Raw genomic sequence first — 15,209 nt, 5'->3', positions numbered from 1 at the left:
AAAGAATCCACCAGCAATGCAGGAGACCTACCTGCGTTCAATCCCTGGATTGGGAAGATCCCCTGGAGAAGGAAATGCCTACCCACTCCAGTATTCTTGCCTGGAGAATTCCCTGGACAGAGGAGCCTGGCAGGCTACACAGTCTATGGGATCACAGAGTCAGACATGACTCAGTGACTAATACTTTCTTTTTTTTTTTTTTTGTCCAAAGGAAAAAGGCAGAAGGGGCAAAGATAAAACCCAAAGCAGCACCTGTATTTAACCATTATCTGTTGATGTAACCTAACATTATTTCCCGTCTTCCTCCCTGCCCCCTGCCACACACTCAGGCATAGTGAAAATTCACTAAAGAAAAAAGTTTACTGCTAGGATTTAGTCAGGGTTCCAACCCCCAAGACTTAATCTATATCAGCATTTCAACCTTTTTCTCATTATCACCTCCTTAAGGAAACTTTTGCCAACAAAGGTCCATCTAGGCAAGGCTATGGTTTTTCCTGTGGTCATGTATGGATATGAGAGTTGGACCGTGAAGAAAGCTGAGCCCCGAAGAATTGATGCTTTTGAACTGTGGTGTTGGAGAAGACTCTTGAGAGTCCCTTGGACTGCAAGGAGATCCAACCAGTCCATTCTGAAGGAGATCAGCCCTAGGATTTCTTTGGAAGGAATGATGCTAAAGCTGAAACTCCAGTACTTTGGCCACCTCATGCGAAGAGTTGACTCATTGGAAAAGACTCTGATGCTGGGAGGGATTGGGGGCAGGAGGAGAAGGGGACAACAGAGGATGAGATGGCTGGATGGCATCACTGACTCAGTGGACGTGAGTCTGAGTGAACTCTGGGAGTTGGTGATGGACAGGGAGGCCTGGCGTGCTGCGATTCATGGGGTCGCGAAGAGTCGGACATGACTGAGCGACTGAACTGAACCGAACTGAAGGAAACTTTTCTAGACTTTTTTTTCCTGATCACCCCTCCTCCATGAAATTTGAATACCTTAGATATACTGTATATCTGCATTTGATACTGGGTTGGCAAAAAAATTCATTTGGATTTTTCTGTAACATATTATGCAAAAATTCAAATGACCTTTTTGACCAACCCAATACATAACACTAATTCTTTTTTCAACTCCTAAGAACCAATTTTCTCCCCATTGGGAGTGGAGGGAATAGTGTCACCATGGAGAAGTCATGCTCATACAAATGAGCTGGTTGGTGACAGTGGTCAGAAGAAACAGGCTTTGTTTCCCAGTATCTTGACTGAAAACATTTTAAGCCATCAAGAGAGGGTGATTAAAAACCTCTGAGTTAGCTGTGTTCTTTCCTCCATCACGTGGGGAACACAACAGACAAAGCCTGCCCACTCCAGTCTCCACACAGCTATGGAGGTCATTTGAGTCCTAGCAGCTTTCAGGTCTGATGAGATGCAATCAGTCCTCTGAATTCTTAAGCAAGTTTATCAACATCCATGGGTGGACTCAGGAAGGTTTGGGGACCAGGATTGGATAAGTGTTAGTGAAAATTCAACCCAGTGCTAGATTAGCCATAATTTAAGAAATGATAGAAGGAAATGCAACCCACTCCAGTATTCTTGCTTGGGAAATCCCATGGACAGAGGAGCCTGGCAGACCACAGTCCTTGGGGTCAAAAGAGAATCACGCAGGACTTAGCAACTCAACAGCAACAGCAACCACACCACCACCTTTGTTTTCTCTGGAATCCGACTCCGTTATTACAGCCACTGTATTGTAACTAACCCTGCTTACCTGCTTTCTACTCTACTGCTGCTCTCATCAGTGGTATTTCTAATGCTGATTCTCTTAAGTGGCATGTTTAAACAAGTATGTGGTCAAAGTTCCCTGGTATAATGCCTATAGGCAAATATTTGGCCAGATCTTTTTTCTGGGCTCCAGGTGACTAAGGCGTGTATCCCTAAAGCAAGATCCCTTCCAACAACCAATCATCAATTCCATTGTGTGAGTTGGTTAAAAAATATTTTAGGGGGACTTGGTGGTCCAGTGGCTGACACTCCTTATTCCCAATGCAGGGGGCCTGGGTCTGATCCCTAGTCAGGGAATTAACTCCCACGTGCTGCAACTAAGAGTTTGCATGGGGCAAGTAAGCCACAGCACAGTCAATAAATAAATAATATATACTTGGACATATTCTGAACCCATCGGAAACCTGGAACTAATAAAATATATACAAAAAGGAAATGATAAAATATCTGAATTTGAGGGTTTTAGAAACACATACATTTATGGCTAAAAGTCCTACTTCTTCCTATTAAAAAAAAATACTGAAGCCAGAAATACCTGCTTCTAGGGTCTCCAGACACTGTTGTGTACACCCTGTTTTGCAGGGAATTATACTAGTGCAGTCTAGGAGAACAAACTGGAAAGCCTAGCCAAGGCCACTCATCTGTGGATTTGAAAAGCCAACATCTAGGAATCATCACATTTGGCCTAGAGCTTGAGTGATAAAGCACTAGCATTTTGTTTCCTCATTCGAAAATACACAAGTACAATAGTTAATCTAACCACAGAATCAGAAAAGAAAGGTGTAGGTGGAAACTAACACAGAGTGGGGGTAAGAAGAGTAGCAGGTATTGAGGAAAATAAAAGAACACTCACAATGTGTAAATAAGAGAGTCCTTGGATAACTATGCACCTATGCTAATCTGCCTATAAGTTTCACTGTTTAAACCATCACAAATCCAGTTGATCAAAGGAAGAGAGAAAAAGTTATGAATGATATTACCTAATGCCTACTCTTAGCAAGGAACCAAATATTTTAAATGGGGGTGGAGGGTGAGAAGGAGAGGGAGTACTGAGGGAGGAGGACTTGGGGGTAACGTTGATTCCTGTGCGACTCCGGAATGATCTCTGAGCACTGAAGTCCTCCTTAGGACTCAGCATGGGGTGCTTAAGATGACGTATGCCAAATCAGGCTTGAAAGAATGCGGTAGACACAGCTGATCTCTGAGGTCTATGACATGGGTCATACACAAGCAGTATGTAAAACCACACACGGGATGCCAGAAGAACATACTAGCATTTCCATATACATATGTAGTGTGTGTCTGTGTGTGTATATATGTACACAGACATACACAGGCTCCCCTGGTGGCTCAGTGGTAAAGAATCCCCCTGCCAGTGAAGGAGACACAGGTTTGATCCCTGGTTTGGAATGATCCTCCAGAGAAGGAAGTGGCAACCCACTGCAGTATTAAATCCCATGGACAGAGGAGCCTAGTGGGCTACAGTCCATGGGGTCACAAGAGTCAGACATGACTTAGTGACTAAACAATATATACATACACACATATATTTATCTGTATTATAGCTATACATTTATATATAAACAATATGTGTGTATACACACAGAGACAGGACAAAATTTGTTATTTAAGTTGTGAGATCAAAGTTTGGAGACCACTGCTATTACTTTGTGTGTGTGGGGGTGTTTATATTTTTTTATTGAAGGATAATTGCTTTACAGAATTTTGTTTTCTGTCAAACCTCAACATGAATCAACCATAGGTATACACATATCCCCCCCTTTTGAACCTCCCTCCCATCTCCCACCCCATCCAACCCGTCTAGGTTGATACAGAGCCCCTGTTTTGAGTTTCCTGAGCCATACAGAAAATTCCCATTGGCAATGGGAAATGTAACATTCCGTGTTACTCTCTCCATACATCTCACCCTCTGCTCCCCTCTCCCCATGTCCATAAGTCTGTTCTCTATGTCTGTTTCTCCACTGCTGCCCTGTAAATAAATTATTCAGTACCATTATTCTAGATTCTGTATATATGCATTAGAATATGATATTTATCTTTCTGACTCACTTCACTCTGTGTAATAGGTTCTAGGTTCATCCACCTCATCAGAACTGACTCAAATGTGTTCCTTTTTACGGCTGAGTAATATTCTGTTGTATATATATACAACTTCTTTATCCATTCATCTGTCAATGGACATCTAGGTTGCTTCTATGTTCTAGCTATTCTAAATAGTGCTGCAATGAACAATGGGATACATGTGTCTTTTTCAATTTTGGTTTCCACAGAGTATATGCCTAGGAGAGAGGTTGCTGGGTCATATGGTGGTTTTATTCATAGCTTTTTTTTTTTTCTAATTTTATTTTTAAACTTTACATAATTGTATTAGTTTTGCCAAATATCAAAATGAATCCGCCACAGGTATACATATGTTCCCCATCCCGAACCCTCCTCCCTCCTCCCTCCCCATACCATCCCTCTGGGTCGTCCCAGTGCACCAGCCCCAAGCATCCAGCATCGTGCATCAAACCTTTTTAAGGAATCTCCATACTGTCCTCCATAGTGGCTGTATCAATTCACATTCACACCAACAGTGCAAGACGCTCCCTTTTCTCCACACCCTCTCCAGCATGTATTGTCTGCAGACTTTTTGATGATGGCCATTCTGATTGGAGTGAGGTGATATCTCATTGTAGTTTGAACTTGCATTTCTCTAATAATGAGTGATGTTGAGCATCTTTTCATGTGTCTGTTAGCCATCTGTATGTCTTCTTTGGAGAAATGTCTAAGTCTTTTTCCCACTTTTTTATTGGGTTGTTTGTTTTTCTGGCATTGAGTTGTATGAGCTGCTTGTATATTTTGGAAATTAATCCTATGTCAGCATAGACAGCATATTAAAAAGCAGAGACATTACTTTACCAACAAAGGTCTGTCTAGTCAAAACTATGGTTTTTCCAGTAGTCATGTATGGATGTGAGAGTTGGCCTATAAAGAAAGCTGAGCACCGAAGAGTTGATGCTTTTGAACTGTGGTGTTGGAGAAGACTCTTGAGAGTCCTCTGGACTGCAAGGAGATCCAACCAGTCCATCCTAAAGGAAATTAGTCCTGAATATTCATTGGAAAGACTGAAGCTGAAGCTCCAATACTTTGGCTACCTGATGCACAGAACTGGCTCATTGGAAAAGACCCTGATGCTGGGAAAGATTGAAGGCAGGAGGAGCAGGGGGTGACACAGGATGAGATGGTTGGATGGCATCACCGATGTGATGGACTTGTGTTTTGAGTAGGCTCTGGGAGTTGGTGATGGACAGGGAAGCCTGGTGTGCTGCAGTCCATGGTGTCGCCAAGAGTCAGACACGACTGAGTGACTGAACTGTTTGACTGAACCTGCCAATAGAGCTACCATATGATGCAGCAATCCCACTCCTGGGCATATATCTGGAGGAAAACATGATTCAAAAGGATACATGCACGCCAGTGTTCACTGCAGCACTATTTACAATAGCCAAGACACGGAGGCAACCCAAATGTCCACTGACAGATGAATGAATAAAGATGTGGTACGTACGTGCAATGGAATATTACTCGGCCAGTAAAAAGAATGAAACAATGCCATTTTTTACAACATGGATGGACCTGGAGATTATCATATTAAGTGAAGTAAATCAGACAGAGACACACAAATATCATATCACTTATATACAGTATGTTTTTTTTAATGTTACAAACGATCTTATTTACAAAACAGAAACAGACTCACAGACTTAGAAAATGAATTTATGGTTACCAGGGGTGAAATGTGGAGGGGAGGATAGATAAGTAGTTTGGGATTGACATGTACACACTACTATATTTAAAACAGATAATCAGTGAGTTCAATTCAGTCGCTCAGTCATGTCTGACTCTTTGCAACCCTATGGACTGCAGCACTCCAGGCTTCCCTGTCCATCACCAATTCCCCGGGCTTGCTCAAACTCAGGTCCATCAAGTCGGTGATGCCATCCAACCATCTTATCCTCTGTCATCCCCTCCTCCTCCTGCCTTCAGTCTTCCCCAGCATCAAGGTCTTTTCCAGTGAGTCAGTTCTTTGCATCATGTGGCCAAAGGATTGGAGTTTCAGCTTTAGCATCAGTCCTTCAATGAATATTCAGGACTGACTTCCTTTAGGATTGACTGGTTTGATCTCCTTGCAAGGACCTATTGTAAAATAATAATAATACACTATGCAGAACTGTTGCACACTAGCTCTTTTTTATAATCATTTAAACAGGTGTTTACAAACAGGCCATATACATACAAGAATTAGTATGTGATACAGATAATTCAAATCAGTAAGAATGAAGGTGAAACAAGTGATTCTCCGATTTAAAAAACTATCAGATCTCTATCACTCCTATTAATTTTAAAACTAGTAAAAAGTATTTTAAAAATTTTACAATCTTGGGATGGTGAAAGTTTTCCTAAGCATAGCAAAAAACCCAGAAGCTATAAAGGGAAGAGGATAGGTTTGACGACATAAAATGGAAAATCAGTGCACAGTTAACACACAGTATGAAGCACACAACACTGGGAGGAGATCTGCATGTTAATGACAAAAATTAATATCCACAATCTACAAATAATCCTGGGACATAAAGAGTAAATCGACGACTGGTTGAAGAACATGAAAAGATAAATCATGGAAAAAAGCAATACAAAGTCAATAATCTCCCGATATAACTATCTCCACCTCAGCAATACATCTAAAGTGATATATCATTTGTCACCTAAGATTGGCAAAGATGAAAAACAGCCATTGTTGCCAAGGACATGGGAGAAATAAGCACCATAACGCACACTGGTGCAAGTGTAAAGTCACAGAGGTTTTAACCTTTTTGGAATGTAGTTTGCCAATGTTTATCCTAATTGAAAATATGAGTTCTACCAATTATAATTCTAGAAATATATCCTAAAAAATTATATAAGGATATTCTCTATAGCATTACTTGTAATAGGATAGAGCTAGAAATCATGTAAATGTCAAATTACAGGGAAATATTAAATGATGATAAATATATCATATCCATATGATATAATGGATAATATATCCATATGGAGGATGACTACTGTATTGATTAGCCATCATGGTGTAACAAAACTACCCCCAAATCCCTTCAGCTATATCAAAAATAAACATTTACTATTCTCACCATCAGATATTTGGGAGTGGCACAGAGGGCCTGGACCTGGCAGGTCTTGCTCTGAGGTGGCTCACTCACACAGCAGGCTGGTTGTTGGTCAGAGGCCAGGTGCTGCCCATGGGGCCTTCACTACAGGCTGTGTGAATGTCCTCTCAACACAGGGGCTGGTGGCCCTATAGTTGAACAGTCCCGGAGAGGCTAAGCTAACACTGGGATGTCTTTTATGACCTGGACTCAGAAATCCCACAGTGTCACTTCCACCATATCCTATGCATCACATAGAACAGCTGTATTCAGTGAGAGGGGAGTATATAAATACCAAGCAGCAAGGATCATTTAAGCTGAAATTTAAAGGCTGAATAGTAAATAAGTCAGGCAAGACCACTTATAAATACTTGGAAATTTATGAACAGGAAGTAGAGATGAGGCTGGAGAGGTAAATGGAGCCTGATTCATGGCAGTACTTAGAAACTTGTTAAGGAGCTTGATTTTTATAGAAAGCCAGTAAGCCACCAAAAGATTTATGTCTTAGTAAGATCAGTTTGGTTATTATATGGAGGGTTGGAGGGTGGATTGAGTGGACAAAGCCAGGGACCAGGAACCAGAGGCAAGGCGATCTGTCAGCAGGTTACTGAAATGATCCAGACAGAAAGATAGTAACTTGGATTACAGTACTGGCTCAAGAGAGGGAGAAAAGTTGGGCAAGGTCTGAGATATTTAGGAATAAACCCGATGGGACTCAGTATTTGACTAGGTATTTGTGCTACACAACAGGGAGAAATAAAGTTTGTTTCCTAGGTTACTGGCAATTAGGTACATGGGGGTATGTGGGAGGAAAAGTAGTTTGGGGGATTAGAGAAAGTTTAATTTTAAACAAGGTGAGTTTGAGGTGCTTTGTACACATGGAAATTTCCAACAGGCACTGAACATATGGGACCTGAAGGTGAGGAGCTATGCCTTGACATAAAAACTTATGAGTCACCACAATATCACTGGAAACTGGAGACATGAGCCAGAGAGGAAAAGGAGCTTACAAAAGACTGAAAAGGAATGCCAGAAATCAAACCTGAGTATTCACTGGAAGGACTGATGCTGAAGCTGAAGCTCCAATACTTTGGCCACCTGATTCGAAGATCCAACTCATTGGAAAAGTCCCTGATGGTGGAAAAGATTGAGGACAGGAGGAGGACATGAGACGGTTGGACGGTACCACCGACGCTACGGACATGAGTTTGAGTGAACTCCAGGAGACCCTGAAGGACAGGGAACCCTGGGTTGCTGCAGTCCATGGGGTTGCAAAGAGTCGGACATGACTTAACAGACTGAACAAGACAAAGAAGGAATACCAGGAGAGTCTATTGCCGCAGAAAACAGGAGTGGTCCAGAGTGTTCACACTACTAAGCCAAACAACTTAAAAACTGAACAGACATCGTGCATGAGAAGAAAGCCGGTGGAGTAGAGCGCTCTCTCCATTGGTCCAGGCAAGATGCTTTTATGGGAAAGATGTGAACAGCATTAATGACTTCTGGTGCAGTGCTTCTCAGTGTGACGTACATGCAAGTTGAGGATTATACTAAAATGCAGGTTTCTGATTCAGCAGGTTTTGGGGAGAGCTGGAGATCCAGCATTTCTAAGGTCCTAGGTAATGCCAACACCGCTGGTCCACAGATCACATTTTGAATAGCAAGGTCCTGATATGGGTCTCAAACTTTGCTGAACACAGACTCACATGGAGAACTTCTACAGATTCTCAGTCCCTGACCCCTACAGATTATGATTCAATAGGCGTGGAGAGACTCTGATAATTTCCAACAAGCTGCCCATGATGACGCAGGTTTCCAGACCATACTTTTTGAGTTGACCTGTTTCAGCACAACTTAACTGTTGCTGACCCCAACAAAGGAAAAGCCAGAGTCCACTGTTGTTTCAAAACATAATGCAAACAAGAAGTGCTCACCTCTGCGGTCACAGTCCATGATCAGAGCTCAGCGGGGGCTAAGGTCTACCACTCATTACCCATCACCCCCACAGCCACAACTGCTGTATCAGAATGAAGAATTCATTCTTAATTAACTTATTTATTACCAAGACTTACTCTCTGCAGTGGGTGTCTGTTTCTCTCAAAGCTGTATCTTGTTTAGTAAAACCATTTCATATTAAAACAACAAGCAGCTGCTAACAAACAGTATTTCCTTTACTCAAAAGATACATGTTTCACAACAGACTCACGAAAATTTATTAATAAGAAAAAAATCCTATATAAGAAGGGGGGAATCCCTATTTAATGAGGAATCAACTCACATATGTATTTATTAAGCACACAAATGTATTTTACTACTGCATCTTAAGGTGAAATAGGCGGATTATAAATACACAGTCCCTGTTCGCAGGTCCACACCATGAAGTAAAGACACCAACAATCATGTTGAAACATGACAAACACCATCTGAAAAAACAGCTGACATTTAGTTTTATTAAAACAACCCAGCAGTTACCTCAATCCATACTCACAGAATGTGTGTTATTAACAGCAACAGACACACAAAGGAGGAGAAAAATATTAAACAGGGGTAACTAGGAAAGGCACCTGGCTGAAGTAATTCCTGGAATTAAACAGATGGGCAGCCTTTTCACAGGTGGAGGACCTAGAAGACCGTTTAACAAAAATGAATTAACATGTGCTCTGAGAATCTGCTGACAAAGGCTTTACCTACTGTTCATCGCAGTGTGATTAAGAAAGATATTTACGTAGACAGAAGAGTAAAAGCCCCCCAAAAAGCTGACACCAGTTTGGAGACACTCGAGTAACACAGGAGAGTAAAAAGAGGAACATACTGTTTTCTAGAAGAGAAAATTGGGAAGAAGATACTGCTCGCCGCCCCCAAAAAAGGGCATCTATAGAGATACGAAATTATCTCTGTAGGTACTCTCGCTGGCAGTCGGTGAAAGACTTCCAAGCACAGATCAGCGACAGCTGAGGCCTGGGGAGTTTGCCAAGACCGGGGAAGGGGTGCGCAGGCCCTGCCACCCAGGAAGCTGAGAGAAGTCCGAGTGGTCGGAGAAGCTGCTTCCGTCCGTCGGGCCCTTTACCCGCCCCTCCGGATCGACCAGCACAGGTGACAGGCGGGCGCCGGCGGAAAGAACAGTTTTCTGCTCCCCGCCCACCTTCCCCCTGGGGCACGAAGAGGTGCCACGGCTCCGCGGTCCGACCCGAGCCACCCTTCCTCGCAGCTCGGCCCTCTTCCCCCGAGCCCCACCGCTCGCTCTGGTCCCGGGGTGGTGGACGTCTGCGTGGAGGAAGCTGGCCTCCGGCCCTGCGGTCTGCAGCACGAGTCCAGTGCTCTTCCCGGGGTCCCGGGTGCCGTGGAGATAGCTGTATCCCACACGCTAGGACGTTCTGGAGACCGGAAGTGGGCTGCTTCCTTCCGGTCGGCGCCGCACGAGACGGGGCGGGGCGTCCCGAGAGGGGGCGGGGGCCCGCGCTGACGGACGGCTCCCGGGACCTATGGGCGCGGCCACAGCGGCCCGGCCTCCCCGGCGCGCCCCCTCCCCGGGGCGGCAGACGCCCCCCAGCCCCCCATTTCCAGGGTGCTGCACAAGGCTCCGCGGCTGCGGGGTACAGGCGGTACCCACGGCGCGTTGCAGGCCGTGGTGAGGCCGCCCACCCGCGACCCTCTGCGCCCCCGGCCGGCCCGCCGCCTTCCTTCCCGGTCCCGAGCCACGCTCGAGGACGGCTGAGGCTCCAGGTTTGTGGTTGCGTGTCGGGCCGCGGGCGGCGCGAAGGGACGCTTGGGCGCCAGGCTTCGGCGGTCTGGGACTGTCCGGCGGGCGGGCGGGTGGCTGGCGCTGCGCCTTTGCCTGGTGGTGTTCGGCCGGATCAGCCGCAAAGACCGAAAGCCCACTGGCCGCCACGCTCAGTCGCGCAGTCTGGGGGCGCGGCCCCGCCCCTCGTGGTGTCTTGGGGCACCCGATTTGGGACGGGTCGCCCCCTGTCCACCCGACGTGCGGGGCCGGGGGCAGCAACTCTGGAGAGAGCAAGTTTGCCGAGGGCGGGGCGCCTTCTTGGGCGACTTCTTGCTTTGGCCACGCGGGCGGAGGGAGGGCCTGGGTGGTCTCCGGCCTCGGCGGCCACGCCACTTCCTGGGTGAGTCCGGGCGAGTTACTGAACTTCTCCGGCCCCTCGGCTGCCGGCGGGGACGGCTGGTACTGTAGGGTTGGGCTGCGGAGGTGAGCTGAACAACGTGCCCTGCAGCGCCCCGGATGTCCAGTACGCGCTGGTCCTTCTAAGCAATGGAGGAAAAAAGCACCGCTGTCGTTTCCCTTTTCAAACATTAAGATAGCGTAGCTCGTAATTTAGTGGGGAAACTTTTGTTCCATGGATTCATGCAATTATCACACATAGTTGACACTTAAATATTTGTTGCCGTCTGTCCTAACATGTTACAGTGTATCCGTTGTGGGATTTTTTTACAACTCCGCTCGGAGCCTCTTTCTGAGCATGACTGTAGGATGAGGTAACTTGGGGATAAGCTCATCTATGGAGGTACGACTTTGCCGACACTCCTTTTCTGTCTCGTTGCTCCAGATTCTCCATTTTCCGTGTTTGCACCGAAGTCTGTTTTGCCTCAGGTTTTTTTGCTTGTTTGAATGAATGAATGAATTGCATAATGTTGGATGATGTGTTCTTTTCAATAGAGCAACTCGTTTACTTTTAGGAATTAATAAACTGCCCCAACTATCATGTCCGGCGGCCGGTCATAGTTGATAAATAATTAGTTAAGGCTGTTCATTCGTCGGAGGAGAGACGCAAGATGTTCTGGGGGACGGTAGCCAGCTTACTCACTGCCAGCACTCCCCCGCCTCCCACTTGCTGCTTCCAAACCAGGCTCCTGCTCCCTGCTGGCACTCCCACTGTTGCTCCCTGGCGGAGCAGCTGCCCTGATTGGCACACCCCCGCTGCCATCACCGCCCAGTCATATTCCTAAAGCTTCCAGAGTGTATTGTTTGAAGGAACACAGGTATCAGAATCCAGATATCTGAGACAAAACAGTATTTCAGTTCTTCAAAATCAGGCTATCAACAATGAACAGTTTATACTTAATACCATTTCCATGGTATGGCACTATAGAAAATGATAGGAAGCTACCTAATTATGTGACAAATTGCACGATGACTGCTATAACTCAGAAAGGGGAAGGATCAGTAGGGGTTGGTGCATCCCAGGAAAAGAAGACTTCCTAGAAGAAGGGCAGGGGTGTGTCTGTGATGCTCACCTGTGTTCCTAACTCTTGGCAGTGCCTGCCATAGAACAGGCGCTTTATAAATGTGGTTGTGTTAAAGAAATATTTGTGTTGTGTCTTGAGAGTAGCTTTGAATGCTAGTTAAGGTTTGGATGGGAAAATGGGAGGGCATGGTAAGCATGGGAAAATGGCTCAGGTAAAGTCTGTAAACACAGATGAGCGCTAGGGTGTATTTACTAGAGAGGGTACTCACACATGGCTGGTGGTTTACTTCTGTGTTGTTTGTAGGAGTGGTTGGAAGAACAATGCATGTGAGTCTTTGACACCATGATATCCATCAGGCAAAGAAAAGGAATACAAACCACAGAAGTTTCTGAGGATTACACGGCACAAGAAGAAAATGTGAAGTTGGAAGATAAATTGCCATCTAGTATGTGATTTAAATTAAAGCAGCATTTTGGATTGTTTTTTTTTTTTGTCTGCATATTGAAATAATCACTCTCCAACAGGAACAAAATTTGGAGAGACCTAATCGTTGAAGAAACTTGTTCTACTACCTGAGGGTTCTACAGATGATTTGATTGCAATCTGATAATATTCATTTTACAGTTATGCTTAGAATCCTTTGATTCACAGGTGTCTGTTCAGTATGATTATGCCAACCTGATCTTTTGACTTTCAGGGTAATACTTTTTCCCACTGTCCAGATTTTAGTCTCGTTCTTATTTTTCTGGTGTGTGTATGCTGCTCACAGTAGACAGCCTTACCTTGGATGAGTTTCTCAATTCATTAAAGTATTGAAAGATGAATCAAAACATTTTTTAATTTTTTATTTTCAGTCAAATTCCTGAATATTTTTTCTTTGCCTTTTTGGGGGGTGGGGAGGGCAGTGGTCAGAATTTGGTAAATTGTTTATACAGTGTTGAAGACTTTTGCTAAACCATGCATCAAATGACATTAATTGCCAACCTTTTGCTTTCTGAGTTGCTTTCTAAGACTGAGCATGTCAGGATTTTTAAAAGTAGGCATGAAGAAGTCCATGTCCGTCAGCCATTTTGGATATGACTGAGTTTATGTCGACTGCAGCTAGAGCTGCTAAGTCGCTTCAGTCGTGTCCGACTCTGTGCGACCCCATAGACGGCAGCCCACCAGGCTTACCCGTCCCTGGGATTCTCCAGGCAAGAACACTGGAGTGGGCTGCCATTTCCTTCTCCAGTGCATGAAAGTGAAAAGTGAAAGTGAAGTCGCTCAGTCGTGTCCGACTCTAGCGACCCCATGGACTGCAGCCCACCAGGCTCCTCCGTCCACGGGATTTTCCAGGCAAGAGTACTGGAGTGGGGTGCCATTGCCTTCTCCGCAGGTAGAGCTAGTAAAGTAATTTGGGGGTAGCAGTTTTATAAAGTTGAGCAGTCATGCCACTCGGCTGTTAGCAAATTGAGATAATGCAGAGTACTCTGTGAAAATCTGATACAAATACAAGTTCAAGTTTGTCCTTTTAAATTTTTGCCAAAAGTTTTACTTTCATTTTAGGTTGGAAGGATTCGTTAACAAAAGAAAACACTTGTCACACACAGTAAACAATTTCAGCATTTGATAGAGGATTGACTTAATTTCAATATACAGTCATTAAAAGAAGATAAATGGAAACAATAGAGAAAAGTAACAGCACATACATCACCAAATTGGGCTGACCAACATCCAGACTTAAACAGTGCTGGGCAGTCCCTCCTTAACAGCAAATCTGGTCTCTCAGTTGGGGAAGGATCCTGGGTGGTGTATTCACCCAACAGGCAAGATTTGAGATTGCAGTTAGGAGGACTCCCACTTATAATCCTGGGGCTTCCCTCATAGCTCAGTTGGCAGAGAATCCACCTGCAATGCAGGAGACCCCGGTTCGATTCCTGAGTTGGGAAGATCCCCTGGAGAAGGGATAGGCTCCCCACTCTAGTATTCTTGGGCTTCTCTGGTGGCTTAGCTGGTAAAGAATCCGCCTGCAATGCCGGAGACCTGGGTTGGATCCCTGGGTTGGGAAGATCCCCTGGAGAAGGGAAAGGCTACCCACTCCAGTATTCTGGCCTGGAGAATTCCATGGATTATACAGTCCATGGGGTCGCAAAGAGTCGGACACAACTGAGCGACTTTCACTTCCACTTTTCACTTTCATTTATAATCCCAGGCCACAAACTGATATCATCATTAGTTTGCACACAAAAATGCAGCTCTGGTTTTTCTTTAACTTTTATAATGCTGTTTGTTTTACCTTGTGAGTCACAAGACTTCTTAGACCCTGGGGGACTGGCCAGACCTCCGGGGCCCCAAAAATTTCAGGACGCACTCCCTTTCTTGTCTAAAGTGCCACCTGACTTGCTGTACTTGCAGGCAGGCACAGAATCAGGCACTGAACACCAGGCAGTGTTCAGGAAGGTCAGAAGCAGGTCAGAGACCTGCTGTCCTGCTTCTGAAGCCTGAACAAGATTTCCTCCATTTTAGTTTTGCTAACATTAAATTAAAACATAGCTTTGAGAATTGTTAATTCTACCAAAGCATTATTTGTCAGAAAAAAACAAAAGCAAAAAGGAAGGAACAGATATTCCCAGAAACCCACTAATCCTGAGATTACCACTTATGGCCCTTTGATTATCTCACAATCTGCATGTTGTTCTCTGTACATATATACCTACAAGCATTCAGATGTGGTTTTGCAAAATTGAGATCCTACATGCTGTTGTGTAACTTGCTATCTTTTTCTTATTATGATATATATGAACATACATCAGTCAGTGTATTTTAAAAATTTTGTCCGTGTTTAGTCACTGTGTAACTATAGCATAATTTCTTTAATTTCTTATTTAATATTTAGATGATTTTTAACCTTTTACCTCTACAAACTGAATTGTGATAAATATCCTCGTGGCCAAATGTTTTGTTTAAAACTGTTTAGGGCATATGCCTAGATTTAGAATTATTGTTCAAATAGGATGCTTGTGTCAGTGGCCTTTACTTCCTGTTG

The 15,209-nt window shown here is 44.4% G+C and overlaps 1 protein-coding gene across 1 annotated transcript in view; it reads left to right on the top strand.

Moving 5' to 3' along the window:
* Window positions 1-10,568: 10,568 nt before the first annotated feature.
* DPY19L3 (dpy-19 like C-mannosyltransferase 3) overlaps window positions 10,569-15,209 on the top strand; it is a 74,587-nt gene continuing 69,946 nt past the window's right edge. The window contains exons 1-2 of the mRNA XM_070388015.1: window positions 10,569-10,705; window positions 12,488-12,629. Coding sequence (XP_070244116.1) covers window positions 12,527-12,629 — 103 coding nt within the window. The 5' untranslated portion in view covers window positions 10,569-10,705; window positions 12,488-12,526. The remainder of the gene's footprint in view (window positions 10,706-12,487; window positions 12,630-15,209) is intronic.

This window comes from Bos mutus, chromosome 18, assembly GCF_027580195.1.
Source record: "Bos mutus isolate GX-2022 chromosome 18, NWIPB_WYAK_1.1, whole genome shotgun sequence".
NCBI lineage: Eukaryota > Metazoa > Chordata > Mammalia > Artiodactyla > Bovidae > Bos > Bos mutus.
The sequence above is the reverse complement of the archived record's forward strand: the minus strand, read 5'-3'. Positions and strand labels throughout refer to the sequence as shown.